Below are 20,308 nucleotides of genomic sequence, written 5' to 3' on the forward strand. Positions count from 1 at the left end.
CTGGAAGTCAGCTCAAGTATTCTCATAACTGAACTTAAATACTTTTGGAATAAGGTGTTTAACAATTTATAAAAATATAAATTAGGGAAAGAGAGAGGAGGAGATGGAACTAGTTTATACAATGAGAAATTTTACAGTAGGGAGTCTCAGAAATGGAAGAACAGTCAAGAAGAGGTATCTAATGGGAATGAAAAGATCTGGGCCTACAACAAAAGAGAGGGAAGAGCACAAATAAAAATTTGTGAGGAGCTTCTGTGAGTCATAAGATGAAAATAAGACTACAGGAAAAAAGGCAATGGGTGAGGTCAATCCTTAGAGTACTCAGATTTTAGAGGCAGGAGGTGATATGGTTTGGCTGTGTCCCCACTCAAATCTAATTTTGAATTATAGGTCCCATAATCCCCACTTGTAGTGGGAGGGATGCGGTGGGAGGTAACTGAATCAGGGGGGTAGGTTTGTCTGGGCTGTTCCCCTGACAGTGAGTAAGTTTTCATGGGATCTGAAGCTTTTATAAAGGGGAGTTCCCCTGTATATGCCCTCTTGCCTGTCGCCACGTAAGATGTGACTTGGCTCCTCCTTTGCTTTCCACCATGATTGTGAAGCCTCCCCAGCCATGTGGAACTTTGAGTCAATTAAACCTCTTTCCTTCATAAATTACCCAGTCTCGGGTATGTCTTTTTTTTTTTTTTTTTTTTTTTTTTTGAGACGGAGTTTCGCTCTTGATACCCAGGCTGGAGCGCAATGGCGCGATCTCGGCTCACCGCAATCTCCGCCTCCTGGGTTCAGGCAATTCTCCTGCCTCAGCCTCCTGAGTAGCTGGGATTACAGACACGCGCCACCGTGCCCAGCTAATTTTTTGTATTAGTAGAGACGGGGTTTCACCATGTTGACCAGGATGGTCTCGATCTCTTGACCTCGTGATCCACCCGCCTCGGCCTCCCAAAGTGCTGGGATTACAGGCTTGAGCCACCGCGCCCGGCCGGGTATGTCTTTATTAGAAGCATGAGAACAGACTAATACAGGAGGTAAGCTAAAGAGTAGAGTACTAATATTTCAAGTAATATATATAGCTGTATTTCAATATTTTGATACAAGTATATTTGGCACATTATACTTTGAAAGAAAGCATTTAGAAACCTTAAAAAGTCAATAATACTACTGAGCAAAAACCTAAGCAATGATTGTGATATTTAGACAATCTTGCAGTTTATGAATTATAAGTGCAACATTTGATCTTTGGAAGGATATTAAAAAATATACACCTTTTATAGTAAATTATTATTACAGACATATAAAGAGGGATACTAAAATAAAAAAAATATTATAATAAGTATTCACAATGCTATAATTAGGCCTCCCTACCCCCACCCAAAACTTAAAATTAACACGTGGAAAAAATACCTTTGTGTCATGTGGCTCAGTTTCAGAACACAGCCTTTGTGCTGTTTCTATTCTGGAATCCAGGACATCTGGATTATCATCTGTAAATCAGTTTAGACAGAATCACAAAGGAACAAAAGCTAAATGAAAAATGAAATACATAGTTCTATTTTAAGACTGTTTGAGCCTTCTTTCTTAGGCCTGTGATACAGAGAAGCCAGAAGTTACTCTATATTTATAACATCATGTGACTTGAGCACTGAACACTTGCCTTTCGCCCTGGCAAAGTAAAAAATTAAACACAATACAAAAATCCCCACATATTTATGAGATACCAATGAAGTGGTGGGTTCTATGGGAAGGGCTTAGTGTATACAGTTTCCAGAGATACTTTAACTTTCTAAATGAGTTATCACCTAAGAGGTATAGCTTAGTAATTGAGACCACGTACTTGAATACATTAGGAACTCAATAAACTGTTACCAAATAACATATTTAACTCTTCATTTTTTCTCATGTATTCATTCAATAAGTATTGAACTTCTCCTTTGCGTCAAGTATTAAAGGTCACTGCACTGTTTAACATGAGTCACTAGCTACATGTGGCTACTGAAATATAAAAAAATTAAAATAAAAAACAATTAAAAATTCAGTCTTTCGTTTCCACTGACCACTTTCAAGTGCTCAACAGTGACATGTGGCTAGTAGCTTCTATACTAGACAAAATAAGTATAGAACACTTCTATCACTGCAGTTCTACCAGATAGCACTGGGACAGACCATGAGAAAATCAACATTATGAAGCACAGAAGAGGTGTTAGCAGCACCTGGACTAATGTGCTTCACTAGCGCTGTAGGGCATCTGCTTATGATATAAAATACAGACCGAAATGGCATCTGGCTGGGCTCCAGGGTGTGGTTCCAGAGAAAGCCTGGCTTTGTCTGAGATCCCAGGGTTGGGTTTTCTGCAGGAAACAATCTAGTTTCTAGGCTGAGGTCCAGAAAAAACCCTGGAGGTATCAAGCCAGTCTAGAAACAAATTAGCCTCAAGACTTGTAAAGTAGACAGTTACTATCATCAAAAATTCTGTTTTTGGCTTACTCTTTTGGATATGAAAATGTAATTTTTAAAGATGTCTAAAACAGAAACATATATAAATACCCAGTTCATCTTCTGAAGAGGGATAATGCTTCTTCCTTTTTCTTTTAGGCATATGCCTTTCTTCCTCTTCAACCTGGAATTAAGAATGACCATATTAAAGGCCACAGAATCTTGATTCAAATAAACTGAAATGGGGGCACATTATATTAGTTTCTAACCTTTGGAATAAGTTGATATATACATTAAAAAAAAATCTAGAACACTTGATATTTAGATTTGGATTAGACTAATTTTGTAAGCTTTAGACTCTTTTCTGGATTTGAATGTAAATTTATATAAAACATTTAAATCTGTTTCTAGCTACATACTGTATTTCAATGATTCTAAAACACATGTTTTAAAAGAATTTCCATTTCACTATCTCTGGAGTCAGGCTATATATATCTTACAACTGATGGCATGTCATAATTAGTTGTATTTTTCTACTGTCTTAGTGGCTCATTAACAATGGGCTTCTTATGCTTGATGAAAGGTAGTCCATAAAAAACATTCTGACTGTACAACATGGGCACCTCCAAATAGTCCCGGGAACTGCCAAATTGCCTAAACATGGAAAAGGCATATACAGATAAAAGTGACATGTTTGGAATGCTTAATATACCCACTTAATATTTAATTTCTACAAAGCAGTAGAGCCTTTCTAAAGCCCCTCTTTGTGCACAGTGCAAATGTTATATATAAAATATCAAACACTAGAGTTTACTAAAACACACCTCTTTAGGATCTGCTTCCACACTGTGACCGTCTACGGCTTCTGTGCTGTCTTTTCCACCAATGGGTATTTCTGAGTAGTAAATAGAAAAAAGAAAAAAAATCTTAAATATTTTTCTATTCCAATACTTATTTTAGGTGTATGTCAGGGGGCTGGGAGAAAACTGTTAGTAACTTTATTGAGCAGGAGTTATGTACAAAGCATTGTGGTAGATAGTTCACAAATGATTTTTGATGGGATTCTCCACACAACTCTGTCAGTTACGTTCTCTTTTTTCCATTTGTAGATGTGAGTGAATGGGGTTCAAGGAGAGCAGTAACATGTCTGGGGTAACAACACTGGACTTTACACAGAAGACTTCAAGACCCTTCCCCCTAGTTTGTGTAGCGACACAGTATTAATAAATAAATTACTGCATCATAATCATCAGGCTAACAAACATTCACCAGTCAAACAATACCAAATAGGGGAGAAGACGGTGTGGAGAGACAACTGGTACGCCACTTAGGGTCAATTTAGCACATGCGGTAAAGTTGAAAAGGTGCCTGTAACTGAGCAATTCCATACCTAGAAATACAAGTATACTACATATGCACTGGGAAAGGTATGAGAACATACACAGTAGCACTCTTTGTAACTGGGAAAAGTTTCAAAATACCTAAATGTGCAAACTACTGTACAAAAGAAGCAGAAAATACTAACTGTGGTATATTCAAAAGCAATTAAAATAAAGTAATTAGAGTTAATACAAATCAACAGGACAAAATCTCAGAATGCTGCTGAATGGGCAAATAAGGTGGGGAGGGTTTATGTAATGTGAGACCATTTCCCTAAAACAGGCAATCTGTGTTACATATTGTTTATGGACATAACTAATGCAGAATAGTGGTTCCTTTTGGAGTAGGATTAAAGGGAAAGAGATTGGGATTGGGAAGGGGTAAATGGGAATTCTACTCTAACTGTAATATTTTTTAAAAGACGTGAAGCAAATATACTAAATTTTAAGATAGGGCAAAACTAGGTTATGGGACACATGCGTGTTTATCACTGCTTTACTTTTGTTTGAAATATGGTATATGTTATAAAAATAACTGTATAAGTAAATAAACCTCTTTCCCTATGCTTACAATAGGAAATTAACAAAATTAGTAGGCATCAAGAAAATTCTAAGTTCAGATAATTTGAGAACAGAATTATCTGTCCAGAGTTGGCAGCCTGCACAGGTTGTGTGGCCACCCTCATCCCTGGGAGAAGACCCACATTAATGTGACATCTTTGATATGCTACCATCCTGAAACTGCCTGTCAGAAGTTAACACATTTCATAGTTGGGTACTTGCAATCCACAGGGGACTATGCATTTTGTATTCATGTTGGATTGAGTCAACTGAGAGGTTAATGGCAAAGTTCTAGTAGCTATTTAAAGCAAGACATCACTTACAAGCTCTATGACCTGGAATAAGTCACCTGGCCTAAGCCTCGTTTTCCTCAACTATAGGAGTGATGCTATTAACCATCACTTTACTGATTCATATGGAATTAAATGAGAGAAAACTTGTAAAATAATTAACACAAGGCCTGGTATGTAGACTGTACTCAATAAATGGTAACTATAACTAATATTAAAACTATGATTATGAAATTCATTAACTTACCTCCTTTATTATAAGATTTGCCATGAATTTCTTCATTTGTTCTGAAGCCTGAATTTTCAACCTAAATATACAATATAAAAAATATTTATGGATAGTCTCACAACAAATTTAAAGGCAAAAAAAAAAAAAAGAGAGAGAGGAGGGAAGGTAGTTTATATAACCTTGCTGTTTGTACAAATGCCAAAAGGAATTGGGGTACACATTCTTTTTAATTTCACCCAGAAGCTCAAAAGCATGCAACATCTTTTTGAAAAAGAATTATTGTGCTTATTCTCTCTGTCTTTAAAGCAGCAAATGGCAAAGAGTAAGAAGAAATATGAGAAACATTTTCTGAATTTCATATATTTCCCTTCCCATCCAAATCCTGCATGATTTCCTTTTTTCTTTAAAAATTCTATAGGATTCTGTAATAAGATATCCTATTTGGCAAATCTTATCAATTCTACCATTTTTTTAAACTAAGGGAAAAGCCTCAGAATATCCTACAATATCCTGAGTCCAGGCTACAGACTTTTGTACACATTTGGAAAGGACATTTATGCTCAACTGGGGAAAAGACAGCTGCTGGTGGACTCAGGGGACTGAGGTAGGATGGAGAACATGCCAGCTGGCTTTGTAAGATTCAACCCCATTTAAAATCTTTTTAACCTTTAAAATTTATTTTATTAAAAGAAATTCATTACTAGAGACAGGGTCTTGCTATGTTCCCCAGGCTGGATCCAAACTCCTGGGCTCAACTGATCCTCTCACCTCAACTTCCTCCATAGCTGGGACTATAGGCCATGCCACTGTGCCTAGTTATAATCTTTTTACTCTTGGATGGCAAACTTGAACTACAACAAGTGGTGCTTTTCTCTTTCTTTTTATTCAGCATATGGTGTATGAGTTTATAGCTAGAAAACAGGGTGCTTAATGATGAGGATGCTCTGATCCCACGATTCACTGATAGTACCACGATTCACTGATAGTACCCCAATTCCTCTCGGGGCATTGGAAAGAATGCAGTTGTCTGCAGATTTGGAAACATTTTACAAAATGTTCACTCCTGGTACAATACGAGGTTTCTTAAAAATACATTAAGACAGAAAGTCCAAAAAACAAGACTCTTTTAAGCAAGAAAGGGATTATGAGAGCCACATCTGGGAAAAAATAGCACACATAGTAGTTACCGGTTAGTATCTTAAGAAAAGCTTTCTAAAAAGATAAAGAGAAATTTAATGGTCAAATTAAAATCTATTTTATCTATAGTATCAGGATGATTTATGACATCAAAATCCAATTTTCAATCCCATTATAATAATAAACAATAGAAAGTTCAGAGTTCTTCATCAGTGGGCATAGGTGAACATGGAAAAGAGCGGGTAAAAGCTGCTGTCAGAATGCTGAACTCAGATGAAGAGCACACTACCAAACGCCTCATGGCACCTACAGAAATAAACAGGCAACCCCTTTACTAGATGTCTCCTCCTCACTAGCTCTCAAAAAAATAAAAAATAAAAAATCCAATAACCACAAAAATCAAAACCATTACAGTAACTTACATTTAGTGATTCATTCACCAACAAAGGCTCCCTCTGGAGTTCAGCTGTTCAAAAACAAAAATGAGATGTAAAGAAACTGAATATTGTTTCTGAAATGTAGAGAAACTAGTTTGAAGATTTTTAACATAGGTAAAGAAGGGCTATGTCACCAAGTGGCCTAGTTGCCTTCATAAATTATAAAATTCTGACCGGTTATTTCCCACAATCAACCCATGTTGTACTACCAGAAAGTACTAGACAACAGAAATTAATGTTGCCTGCATTTTTATAATAATGGCAGTGGTACATTAAATCACTATGGTGATTTAACTATGTTGGTAATCTGAAGCTTAGAAAAAAAGTAAAAGACCGTAATGTAGCTGTTAAGCTGCAGTATAACACAGGTTCATTTAAAATAATGCCATCAAATGAAAAGTTAGATCCTATCCCCTCAAACAGCAATGGTCTGTTTATATTCTTTGGAAACACGAAGTACAAAGTCTACTGTTTCTACTCAACAGTGACAGAACACACATTTTTCTTTTAAACAACTTCCTTTTACGTAAGTAGATCTCTTACCGAACTGTACCTAAACACAGTAAAGCTATCTGAAAAATAACTGTGGGAACAAAGGACTTCAGAATCCAAAAATGTTAGCTTCCTGACAATTAACAAATGAGACGTTAATTATTTGTAGTATAAAACACCCGCGCACATTTTAATTAATGTATCTGTCCAAGTTTTGAATAGATTAGTCATCTTCAGGGTTTTAACCTGTCAGCATAAAAGACTTACCAAGTCTTAGTGTGGTCTTTTAGGACTGGCTGCCACTTCTTACAAGTCTTCTGAGACCCTTTCAGATGGCTTTATGTAAGAAGGTCCTCAACTGCTCCCACTCCCCAAACCTCCCCAGATAGTCATGGCTGAGGATTTACATGCACTATTCATTGAATCTGAATCACTCCACATCTACTGCCCTCCTCTTTGCCTTGTACACCTAATGCACACCTACTCATCATTCAATATTTAGCCCCAAACGAGTAACAAGTACTTATAAAAATTCAGAACTTATACAGGTTGAGAGTCTCAAATCCAAAATGAGAAATCGGAAATGCTCCAAAATCTCAAATTCTTCGAGTGCCAACATGACTCTCAAAGGAAAGGCTCAATGGGACTTTCAGACTTTGAATTTTTAGATACGGGATGCTCAATGAGGTGTAATGTACATATTCCAAAACCCTAAGAATCTGAAATCCAAAACGCTTCTGATCCCAAGCATTTTGGATTAGAGATACTCAACCCATATATTCCTTGACCCTCCCTCCACCAATGCAATTTTATGGAAATATGTGGTAAAACACACGTAGTGATGTACATTATGGAAGTTTGTTGCAGTTCTATAATAGTAAAAAACCTGAGACTACTAAAAGATCTAAAACTGGTATTATGATTATTTAGCTATTAAAACAAAGAAAGTGGATCTGTATATGCTGACAAAATAATGATGGATGCCTGCAATATATGGTTGAGTAAAAAAAATTCTAGAAAAATAGAAACACAATTTTATTTTTGTTTAAAATATGTAATTGTACTGAAGGTGGTTACTCATAGAGAGTGGGGAACTTTTTATGCATTTCTGTATACCTTCTTTCTGTAATTAAAAGATAGGGAGTGGGGGAGAGGTTGATTTAGCCAACACAAGTCTTCCCTGAGGCCCTACCTCAGAGAAGCTGACTCTCACAGTCAAGTTCATATCTTTATTATAGTACCTTACTTATTTGCACATTTGCACGTTCTTTTCAGTGAATGACTTATCTCCATCAGTCAACTCCATGTTGATTTCCCTAGTACTCATAAGTAGCAGACTTAATGACGTTTGTCAGGAAACTAATTTAAAGAGCCAATCCAACTACAGCAGACATTTCTGGCACCTTCCCCAAGAGCCCAGACTGTCGTCTGGAATACCACGTGGATCCACGAACAGAGCACTTGACTTACTTCAAATAGTAAGGTACATTCGTCTGGTCACAGTAATTAGTTTAGGGTAGACACATGTATTTATGCTAAATCAAAAAAAGTCTCAGGATTTTGGCCAGGAATGGTAAGCCAAAGCCAAAAAGAGAGGCTATGAATGAGAAAGCAATGATCTTTGTTCAGGGGATAAGGAAGAAGATATAAAATGGAGTTTCTACTAGATGTGTCTTTGGAGCTATCTGCATCCTCTTGGATTATGCTTTACCTAAATTTTTCAGTTTTGTAAGCTAACAAAGTCCCTTTAAGCAAATGCTTATAGAGGTTTCTGTTATAAGTATTTACAACCAAAATCACGCTGTTTATTCCACCTGACTTGGGTGGACATTTTAACATTGTGGGAAATAATAGAGAACTGGCTTAAATTTGGTCACATACACTATAGTTCCTAGTACTTAAAAAAAAATATTGTGGGAATCAGAAGAAAATACACAATCATGTTTGCAATACAAACTAGAAATAATTCCTCACTGTCACAGTCCTTCTCATTTCCATTTCCTTAAGCCAGTTATGGTCCAGCTTCCCAGGAATTCTTGAGGCTTTCCATCAAGAAATCCACAAGGGCCAAACTAACATTATTTGTCTTACAGACACGTGAGTGCTCAATGTAATTTTCCAGAGGCCAAGAAGTACCCATAATTATCTGAAAAGGCTTAAAAGCCAACCATCTATCTGTAATGTTGAATTTCCTTCATATACTTCAACCAAAACAATAAATAGCAACAGGACTGAATGTGGAAACAGATATGAGAAACAGCTGTTTTCTATTAAGCCAGACTTAAAAGGATTTGCAAAAACGCAAAACAAGTTCGCTTTTAACACTTAATTGTGTTGTTTTGGAAAATATAGCTATTTTTCATGAAAAAAGAGTTGTTAACTTACAGTAGTTAATTATATTGAATAACAGTGACTTAACATTTACTTTTCTCAATTTTAATTTCTCATTTAGCAAATGTCAACATGTATAAGCCATGTAATAAAATCTCTGGGGTTTTTGGTAATTATTCTGTAATCTTTTGGTCCTTGAGACCAAAACGTTTAAGAGCTCCTGCCATTATCCTTTCTGACATCGGGGCTCTCCCTTAAAATCTGTAGTCCACAATAAAGACTGTTGCACAGAGACTGAGAAGAGGTTATATAAGCTGAGAGCAGTTTCTGTGCAGTCACTGGGGCAAAAGCCAGAGCAAGAGACAAGAGCAAATGGTTTAAAGTGAGCCCTTAGGCTCAGATTAGCCCTTTGGAAATGAGCTGCTATAGCGTCTGGGGGCAGGCAGCGGTATGGAGAAACATTTTTGGGGTAGAGCAAGCATTTGCTCCAAAACAACTTTTGTTTTGCATTATTATTTGGAAATAATCAGATTTAAACAATTACCCTACATTATGTTGATTGACATTTCATGAGAAAAAGCATATGTTAAAAATGTAATAGTAAAGAATTCCCCCTACTCTATTTTAAAACAGCGAGAGACATATTAATATAGTCTGTATATTACTATGCATCAGCTACTGATTTTTAGAAAGGTAAAACCACATGCAAGGAAAAATCAAAAACAATGTGAACAACCACTACAAGGAGCTCACCTATTCCACTTGGCTTTCCCCCACACAGACTTTCTGGTGGTACCAAAATTTCACGATGTTTCTCTTCCTCTGAAGGCACATAAGCCTAAAAAATCCAAAGCACCATAAAAATAAGTTAACTGGGGTTTTTACAAGAAGACTAACCTCGAGTGAATTAAACAAAAAAGTCCAGCATCTTCAAACAATATAAAAGTCTACTTTCAAGAGTACACAAAACTTTAAAAATAAATACATCAGCCTTTAAAAACAAAGCAAGTAAGAAATCAATTTAATCTCGTTTTTCATCCATCAGTGGGTCTTCTATTGCTTTAAAAGCAAAACCCCAACTCAGCATACCACAAAAGACTCTTCCCTGATGGGCTCCCACTCCCTTCCAGGCTTAAGTCTCACCACAGCTCATCATGTACCACTGCAGTGCCTGAGACATACCATGTGCCCTTCCATCTCTGGGTCTAGAACACAACACTCTCTTTGCTTGAAAGGCTCTTTTTCTTTCTCTTCTAGGAAATTTCCACTCTACTTTTAAAACTCTATTCCAGTGTCCTCCTTGCAAGCCCTCCTGTCTACCTGCCCATTGCTCCTCTTGGGCAAGTTGTTTTCTTAACCCCCATGTTCACTGCTGTCTTGTCATATATACTTGGATGGTGCCTTGAGAACAGGCTAGAAAGGGGATATGGAGCCTAAATTGCATAAAGTACCCAAGCCATGCTTTAAAAAAAAGCAGATTTTATTCTAAGTATGATGGGAAGCCACCACAAATTTTAGGCAGAGCAATGACAGGGTCTAAGTTATGTTTCTAAAGACTATCTGCAGGGTTGTGTGAATCACACTAGAGGAGGGCTGGAGTGAAATAAACCCGAATGGAGATGCTATGAAGTAGTGGCTTAGCCTAGGGTGGTGACTGTAGAAACAGTAGATGGACTCATGTCATATTTTGGAAATGGAACCTGTAAGAAATGGCGATAGATTAAATGTGGGATGACAGAGAAACTGACGGTGACTCTTGTGTTTCTGGCTTGAGTAAATGGAACTGATGATGGCACTATTTACTAAGGTTATTGAGGTTCTTAGCTTTTTCTTCCCACAGGATATGGAAATAACAACACTAAATGTCGTAAGTCCAATGAGAACAGGCTCTATGTACCACATAAGTATATATATGTGTATATGTGATGAAACAGTATTTAATCACTTACAGTTCAGCACAGCTGAATTATAAGCCATACCTCCATTTTCAAGTCAGCTTTCAGTTCCAATCCTCCCAAAACATTCAATGGAGACTCTTCATTGCCTAATGAAATTCAAGCCATTAGTACAATTTAAGAATTTGCTTGTAAAATACATCTGAGATCAAAAAGTCATGGATAATATAATGTGGTTATCTGACAGGCTGTGCCACCTTTCTTTTCTGGTTTATTTTGCTGTCAGTAGAAAAGGATCAAAAGGAGTATGTTGTATAAAAAGGATCTGGATGAAAGGCAGGGATCATTTGCTCATTTTGGGTGAGTGAAATTCTTGTTTGCACAGTAAGATGGCTGCCCAGAAAGAATGATAAAAGTATTATTTGTGCAGACATCTGTTTTCAAGTATTTTTCTGCAGTGATCTCCATCAAGTTTGTCTATAAAAAATATTCTGAGTCATTAAGGTTTATTCTCAGTAAAGGTGATTTACGAACAGATTCACGTTACTTGCTTCATACTGAGCACAGCAAAACTGAGCAGAAAGTTAAAAAACTGAGTTAGACAAAAATAAAATTTTCTCAGCTGTAGAGAGTGAACTCTACTCTGGTCTTACCTCTTTCCTATATCCTTCTGTATATTGGATGGAAGGTTCTGTAGAAACCCTACTATTTTTGCTTATTCAGATAAAAAGGAGGGATGAGTAATTGTAGCAATGATTGCATCACAGAAACTTCCGGAGCATTCAATTTACTCCAGGCTAAATTCAATAGAAACTTGTAAAGTTACTTGTTTCAACCCTTGGAGCATTTCTTAAAGTCTCCTAAGTCTCTATAATGAGCAAGACTAACTCTACTGGTCTCAGCTTCCTGAGGCGGGGTTACATGATGGCTAAGGTCTATTTCAGTTAAAAGTCCAGGATGCCAGAGTGGAAAAGAATTCCTCTGCCCCTTCAAGTCCAGCCCATGGGTACCCTTTGAGTTCTTACAGCATCCTGTGCTTAATTCCATTCTATGCAATTGTCATGCTTTAAAGGGTCACTGCCCACTTTTCTCCTGAGTATTTGTCCTTGCATCCTCAGATCCCGGTATCTGGTATAAAAGTATGTGAAGCTGGATGGTACAGGAAATGACTGAGAAAATATCTTTGAAAGTTATTTCTAAAAGACCAGCACTGTCCAAAATCTGTCAGCAGGGAAAAATGTTTCCTTTCTCTTTTGAATATATGCTAAACTAGAAACGAACTCATTTTATCTGAAAAATAAGCTCAGTTAATAATGTGCTCCCTTGATTCAAAGGAACCAACAGACTGAACGAACAAATACTGCGAAGATATAATGAGATAAGGGCTGGAATCATGTTTGCCTTTGTACTATGATCCCACCTTATTATCCCCATTTTATACAACGCGAAATGGAGGCTCAGAAGCCTTTTTTTTGTTCTAAGAGGCACCCAAGGACCATGAAAGTTATTTAAATTTCCTGACTCTATTTTCTTATTTGTAAAATGAGGGTGGTAAAAAAAAAATATTGCTTTCTTTGGGTTGTGGTAGGGCACTCTTCATTTTGACTGACAAGAAGCCTGTAGATCAAAGTGGTTTAGTAAGTTGTAGCAGTCATGTAAATAACACATGGACTTCCCAGGTCTCAGCCTCCTGCTTTTACTCCTCTCCCCACACATGAGAAATGGGCCAAAGGTTTTAAACTTTTAAACATAAGTATCTTTTAGAGAAACTTGACCTTCAAGTTTGATGAGAATTATTTTGCAACATTATGATACAAGAAAAAAATTTGTAGGTATTTATCTTTCTGGAACCAGAATCATCTTTTCAAAGTGTCCTAAATGCACTCTGCCATACAATCATCTTTGTAAAATGTCAAAATTTGCAATTACATACAAATTCTCACCTATGTCACACACATTTTCTTCAGAAGACAAAGTAGCCGTTAAGTCTCCTTCCTCGTGGAATGATTTCCTTGTGCTGTTATCATCTCCTGTTTTCTCAGCAGATGCTTGATCAGTCCATTTGCCACTATAATCACTCTTTATAGCCAAGTCCTGCTCACATTTAGGAGCCAACAGAGCTACGCTGTAGGTAGCTGGAAGGATCCCTGTGTGGGAAGGAGCAATTTTTGATTCTTGGCCAGTAATACATTTGGTGATACTGGTTTTCAAGTTATCTTCAGGCCCCTGCTGCTCAAGAGGGAGAAAGGAATGCTCAACTGTGGTGCCTTGGACAGGTGGCATGTCATCAGCATTAGCACCGGTATTTACTGCTGCCAAACAGTGAACACTGACAGAGGGATCCGGAGCTGTCTGCCTAGACGTCTGTTCCGGTCCTCTTGGGTGGGCAGGTGAGTTAGCACTCCCCTGTAAGCCCCTTCCTGCTGAACAACTTGCTGTGCTACTGCCCGCTGCTGTCCCTGTCTCTGGAATCAAGTTCAACAATACATTCTTCTCTTCTGCATTTATGAGGTGTAAAGTGTTCTCTTTCTGCCCTCTTCCTGCAAATGGTCCTATTTCAGGGCACTCCTTGCCATGCTTCTCTTCTCCTTCTGCACAAACAGTGCTTGGATGGCCTTGCCCTACAGAGGGTGTTTGGACTGATAGCCCATTGTGCCCCTCCTCAGTGCCCATTGCCATCACGGGACCCAGTTCTTTGCCTCCCCTGACTGGCCCAGGACACTGGCAGTTATTCTCAGCAATTAGGCTGGGCATGGGGACCTTGTGCTTGCTCACTTTTGTGGCTGACAGGTCACCGTTTCCTTCTGGGTTGTCTGCAGTTGGCTGATTCTCTTCAAGTCTGTTGATGCTGGCAGAAATTGGCACACATTCTGCTGTGCTGGTGGAGATGATGGCAGCGTCACTCAAGTCTTCCACTCTTGTGATGGTGAGCTGATCTTCATCCTGGAGGACAGCACCAATCATGATTGCTTCGCGCCCTTCAGAGGTGCTTGTGGAAATCATGGCAGTGTCACCCATCTCTTCTGCTGGGGTGACTGAGGGGTGGCCTTCCTCCTGAGGGACAGCACTGGACACTGGGCCCTCACAGTCTTCCACCGAGCTCGTAGAGATGATAGCACTCCCATCTTTTTCTTCCATGACTGTACCAGCTTGCTCATTTTCACTTTCAACAATCACACTGGAAACAGAAGCCTCACACTCTTCTGCTATGCTAGTGGAAATGAGAGCACATTCATCCTTTTCCTCTTTGCTGGTGGAAGCAAGAGGACTTTCAGCTTCTCGGGGTGCACTGGGCATAGGTCCCTCAAAGTCGGCAGTGCTTATCAAGACTGGACCTGTAGTCCTTTCTTCCACTGCGGCAGCAACTGGCTGCAGACTTTCAGCACACTTCATGGTTGTTGCACTGGAGATAGGCACTTCGAATTCTTCCCCTATGCTTGTAGAAATCATGGCACACTCATCTTTCTCCTCTTTTCTGCTGGCAGTGAGCTGGCTGTCATCTCCTGAGACTGCGCTGGGCATGGGGGCCTCAAATTCTTCTGTGCTTACTCTGGTACCTTCCGTATTTTCTTCAGTTCTCAGAGCAGTTGAGTGACCTCCTTCTACACCTATAATGGCGCTTATGTGAGGGGTGTAATCATTTGTGGTACTGGTGGAAATCATTAAGCCTTTGCCTTGATTTTTACCCCCAGCTACACTATTTTGGTTGGTAACATCATCACTGGCTGTAGTCGCCATGAGGCCATCACACTCTTCATTTTCTACAGAGGTGATGATGCCCTCATCTTCTTTTTCGCATGGTGATGTGGGGGCAACTTCACATTCTGGGACTTCACCAGATACAAGAACATCATAACTACCCCCCACCAGGCCAGTGGAAATAGTGATATCTTCAACTTTTTCAAGCTGACTGTCACTCTGATCAGAAGCAGCGCTAGTCATAGGTCCCTCACAACCTCCTGGAATTGGTGTCACTTCATCCTTTCCAGAGATTGCACTAGTCACACTGCTTTCCACAATGCCTTTTGCACTGGAGCAGATATCTGTGTCTTTACTTTCTTTCTCTGCACCACTCATGCTGTCAACATTATTTTCATTTGCATTCATGATGGCAGCTCCAGCCTCAGCTTCCACATGCTCTACCACAGTACCAATCTGACTGTCCCCTTCTGCACTTTCACAAATCAATACTCCTTCACTTTCTTCTATCTCTGTGCAAGTTGAAGCATGCCCAATTTCATTTCCTCTTCCAGTACTAGTCACAACACCCTCCCCTTCCTCATCTTCCTCTTTTGCACCTGTGCTAGTCACAATGCCTTCATCATCACAAGGACCAGCAGCAACTAATGGTACATTAGTGCATTCTTTGGCTACTGTGCTGTCCATTGCAATCTCTCCATTTTCTTCCGATTCAGAACTCATAGCAAAGCCTTCACTGCTATCTTCTGAACCTGTGCAACTTGCTGGCCCTTCTCCATCTTCTGTTATCCCCGTGCTGGTGACTGCACTCTCACCTTCTGTACCATCATTCACAGAACCATCTCCTTCTTGGCTGGTGCTTGTTCCTGGTGGTGCATCATTATCTACCAGGACAACACCTGCACCTGTAACCATGTGTTCCTCCTGGGACTCTGCTCCTGTTACTGAGCAGATCACAAAGTTATCACTTCTGCCTTCTGCTCCTGTACATGTCACAGTGCCCTCTGTTTCTTTTTTGGGACCCATTCTCATCATATTTCCCTGGGAGCCATCCACCTCTTCACTGCTTATAGATCCTGCTCTTATTTCTGTCCCAGCACTTGTAACTGCTCCATCACTTTCAACTTCACTAATAAAAGTAATAGTTCCTTCAACTATTTCTGAGTCTCTACTTGAAGAACCATCACATTTTTCTTCAGAGCCTGCACTGGTTACAGCATCATCCTTTTCCTCTGTCACAACGCTATTTACATTGGCTTCGATTTTAACTGTATGAACAGCCAGTAGGTCTGCTGCTCTGTCCTCAGACTCAGCCACAGCACACTCCCCACTATCTCCTTCCTTAGTGCTTGTGAGGAAGGTTTCACTTTCAGCAAATCCTTCTGTGACAACAGCCCCATCTTCTTCAGCTGCAGCAAAAACAGTGCACTCACTGGCTTCCGCACCAACACGAGGAGGATTATTTCTGGAATGTATTCCTATTATGAGGCCTTCGTCTGCCTCAATGCTGGTGCAGGGCAAAGCCACCTCACTCTCTCTTGGTTCCGAAGAAGTGGTTGTGGCAGCCCCAGCCTTCACTGGACTTAAGGTGACATCTTTGTCCTTCCCTTCTGTACTAGTGGCAACGGAAGTCTTTTCTGCTCTCCCAGGTCCAGTTGCCACATCCTCAGTTTGTCCATTTCTTTGCTGTAAAATGGAGGGTGCAGAGCCACTTCCAGCACTGGTGTCTACCTCACTGTTCTCATTCCTTCTTTCAACATCAATTGATATGTCTTTTACTTTGCCTAGGCCTCTTTTATGCTTAAGTTTGACAGTTTCAGCATATTTTTCTGTACTTATGCCTACAGCATGATCAACAGCAATGCCATCCTTCTTGTCATTCTCTACTGTTGCTTTAACTGTCTGCTTTAAATTGGGCTCTGCATTTAAGTCACTTTCTTTCTTGGCCATGTCTACTAAGCCACCTTCTTTGGTAACATTCTCATTTTCCACAATCATGCCCGTTAACTTGCTTCCAAGAGGCATGGTTATCTTTCCTTGTTTACCATCCAATAAAGTAGACTGGTGACCTTCTGGAATGTGTCTTTTGCTGGGGATGCTTGCTTTCACTGGTGTATCTACTGTGAAACTGTCACCACCTTCTTTGCTGTCACTTGTCTTAAGGACTTCTGATTCCTTAACAGTCAGACTTTGGTTAGGGAGAGCAGAGTGATCCACAGGGGAGGTGCTGGCTGTGCCACCTTCTAAAACAGTTCTTTTGTCAAAGAGAGGAATTACATCAGGATCACAAGATTCTCTCAGAGCCACAACAGTCACTGAACTTAAGGATGGAGAGGAGTCTAAATTTGTGGAATGTTCAAGAACAACATCTCCTTGAGCAACACGTTCTTCAGTGGGTTTGGCTGTATTTTTCAAATTATTCCGTACCCTATCATTTTCTAATGGGACATCTGGTAACATTCTGTGAACAGTTTCAGAATCTATATTCACGTCATTAGTTCCTCTATGAATGGGTTCTTTCTCCCCAGGGTTCAGTCTGGACACAGCACTCTGGAAATGCATTTTCTTGGTCAGGGTACTTCTGTGGTCGACATGCTTTTCAGAATTACTATTAACTCCTATTCCACGGCCTGACTTACAAGCTGGAGCTGTTGTTTTTGAATCTGCTGTGCAAGTTCTTAATTCATCCTTTAAAACTGTGGCAACCATTTTTTGTTTCATATTTTCAGAGTCAATGTCTTGCTGATAATTATTATTGCTGTTGTCTTGGGTTTTAGATACTTCAAACACATTTTCAATGCCTGGCTCAGAATCAATTTCCATTGGCTCTTGTTCAGGGATCAATGTTGTATCACCATTCTTTTTTGGTCTCTGAAGGGAAGAACCGCTGGGAGTGCTCAAAGTATTTGCTGCTAATTTTTCTTCTGCTTTAGTCATTTCTTGTGATAAGCTTCCCCTCCGGTTTTCACACAACCTTTTACTTAATTTCTTTTCCATGACTGAACTGTTACCTCTGGCCTTTTCATGATTGCTGTCAACTTCTTTACTATCCTTGTCATCTGATTTATATTCTTCCTTCCTTTTTATGTCTTTACTACTATGCTTCAAGTTTCTGCTTTTGTGGCCATCTGACAACTTTCTCTCAAGCCTGGTGGAAGTAGAGTCTTTATCACTCTTATATTTCTCCTTTGCTAATGGTAATCTGGCTCTATGACTAGAATCTTTCTGTGTACTATGTGCTGAAGAAGAAGCCGTCTCTAACACAGGTTCAACACCAGTTTCTTCAAAAGGTTTGTCTTCAACTTTAGACTTTCGCTGTTTTTCTAAGTCATTCTCTTCTGTGTTCTTCTCCTTGTCTGGTTTTGGAGTGGTTGACTGTTTTGTGACACCTTCTTGTAATTCTGTTTCTACAACTTTTAACTGTTTGCCTTGACTTTTTGATTTAGACTTCAACATAAGTTTCTCCTCTAACAAGCTCTTTGTTCGTCGTTTCTCCTTGTGAACGACCTCTTCTGCTTTCAAGTTACTATCCATGTTAGTGGAGTCCATATCACACTTATCTTCTGAATAACTTTCACTTCTTCTTTGTAATGTGATACCATGTTGCTTGGAACTCAGAGAATCTTTCTGAATTTTAGAATCACTTGATCTTCTGGACTTGTGCTCTGCCTTAATTTTTTCAGCTGACAAGCGTCTCTCTTTTTTGTTGTTTTCTTTGCGAACATTCTCATCTGTTTTTATAATATATTCAGAAACTGGCTTTCCATCTTTGCCTAATACTGATAATTTCCTTTCATTCCTATGTTTACTTTTTCGTTCGGCTTTATCATCTGAAGAAAGCTTTGTTTGTTGACTTTGCTTCTGATTATTTTCCTCTGCCTTTAAACCTTTCTCAGAAGGGTGAAGTTCAGTTTCATCACCTGTTTTATGCATACAATCACCTTTATATTTATGTTTCATAGACAATTTGTCTTCTGATGGAGTTTTCTCTCTTTCAGGCTTCTCCTTGGAGGATTTCACCTCTTTCTTAAGTAGGCTTTTCAAATGTGGTGTTTCGGAATCATCTTTCTTTAGATGCTTTTCATTTTTAACTGTGCTTTTCTGTTTCTGGGGCTCTTCGGTGCAAATTTCTGAGCGTTCTACTTGCCTTTTTATATCTCTTGTGTCAGTCTCTTCCTGTGCCCCCTCCATCACAACAGGGGTAGATGTCCGTCTTTTATGTTCTCTTTCTATTTTGGATTCATTTTTGTTTTCATCAACTACATGCAAAGACTCTGAAAGTCTCCGGGCAGGTTTATTTGGTTCACTTTTTGCATGAACATGCTTCAGCTCCTTTGAAGAAGACATCTTTTCCTTTTCACAATGCTGGAGGAAAACAAAGGTTAAAATATGAGAAATACCAAATCAATTTTTAGATTCAAATGTAACATTTGGGTGCAGTTAATATGTTGAGTGCTGTCACATATGTAACATCTCACTTAATTCATGCAAGCAGTCTGTGTAGGTGTCAAAACCTTCCCTGATTCAAAAAATAGGCATTGTTAAGTTGATTTTAAAAAGTTAAATTCCTCAAAAAACTAACAGGAGTTTGCATCAACCACATTTTACAATAAAAAAAATTCTAAACAATATGAACACAATTTTATTAGATTATTTCTCATAGAGATTTATCACAAAATAGAGTTAAATACTCAAAAATATGCCATTAAAACATCAGGAAATTGAAGCTCAGCATGATTCCATAACTTTACACCCAGGCCACAAGTAGGTGTGTTAGAAATTAGTTTAGATTATTTCATTCCAAGTCTAATATTCCTTCCAGTATATCACAGGCACTGATTTGTCTATACATTCTTTAATTCTGCATCACTAGAGCTCACTAATGCACAGTACTTGATGATAAATATAAGCTGAATAAATGACAGTCCAATGGTCTTTCCAGTATAAAACATAATAAATGAAGGCAATTTAAAAACTGTATGCAGAAATATAGATTTCCTATATTTTAATTTACAAACCTGAATTATGTATGGAAACCTCATGGATTTAGGCTACTTGTACAACATTCTACACATGAAGCTTCAAATGTACACAGTAACTCACAGTAACCATATCATATATAACATATGTATATGTTTATGTATTCAAGGAAAGATACTGAGAGACAATAGTATCTAAACCTTCCTCCCTGACCTGTGATTTGGCACTAAGTAGATGATTACTATTAATGAGTGGATGTTGACTAAATTCACTTCAACAAAGACTCACTGACTACTAGCTATAATTATTCTTATGCAAATAATGGGCCAAAGTTCTTAGACAGACCTTTGTGCCTCTAGGTCAGTTTAACACTGCATCTCCTTAAATTCCAACACAAAGATTAATGTACTTCTAGTAATAATAGAGTGCAGGACATAACAAGACCTTC

General features: G+C 38.7%; 1 protein-coding gene across 6 annotated transcripts in view; it reads right to left on the reverse strand.

Moving 5' to 3' along the window:
- The window catches only part of BOD1L1 (biorientation of chromosomes in cell division 1 like 1), a 57,440-nt gene that overhangs the window by 15,476 nt on the left and 21,656 nt on the right, over positions 1 to 20,308 (reverse strand). For all 6 annotated transcript variants that reach the window (XM_064365724.1, XM_021669502.2, XM_064365721.1 and 3 more), the window contains exons 10-17: positions 13,125 to 19,245; positions 11,266 to 11,330; positions 10,040 to 10,124; positions 6,449 to 6,492; positions 4,908 to 4,968; positions 3,255 to 3,325; positions 2,542 to 2,614; positions 1,402 to 1,481 (exon numbers count right to left, since the gene is read on the reverse strand). In XM_064365724.1, the coding sequence (XP_064221794.1) occupies positions 1,402 to 1,481; positions 2,542 to 2,614; positions 3,255 to 3,325; positions 4,908 to 4,968; positions 6,449 to 6,492; positions 10,040 to 10,124; positions 11,266 to 11,330; positions 13,125 to 19,245 (6,600 nt within the window). The remainder of the gene's footprint in view (positions 1 to 1,401; positions 1,482 to 2,541; positions 2,615 to 3,254; positions 3,326 to 4,907; positions 4,969 to 6,448; positions 6,493 to 10,039; positions 10,125 to 11,265; positions 11,331 to 13,124; positions 19,246 to 20,308) is intronic.

The sequence above is a fragment of the Aotus nancymaae genome, unplaced genomic scaffold, assembly GCF_030222135.1.
Source record: "Aotus nancymaae isolate 86718 unplaced genomic scaffold, 86718_ANA_hifiasm-v0.15.2.pri h1tg000006l, whole genome shotgun sequence".
Classification (NCBI taxonomy): domain Eukaryota; kingdom Metazoa; phylum Chordata; class Mammalia; order Primates; family Aotidae; genus Aotus; species Aotus nancymaae.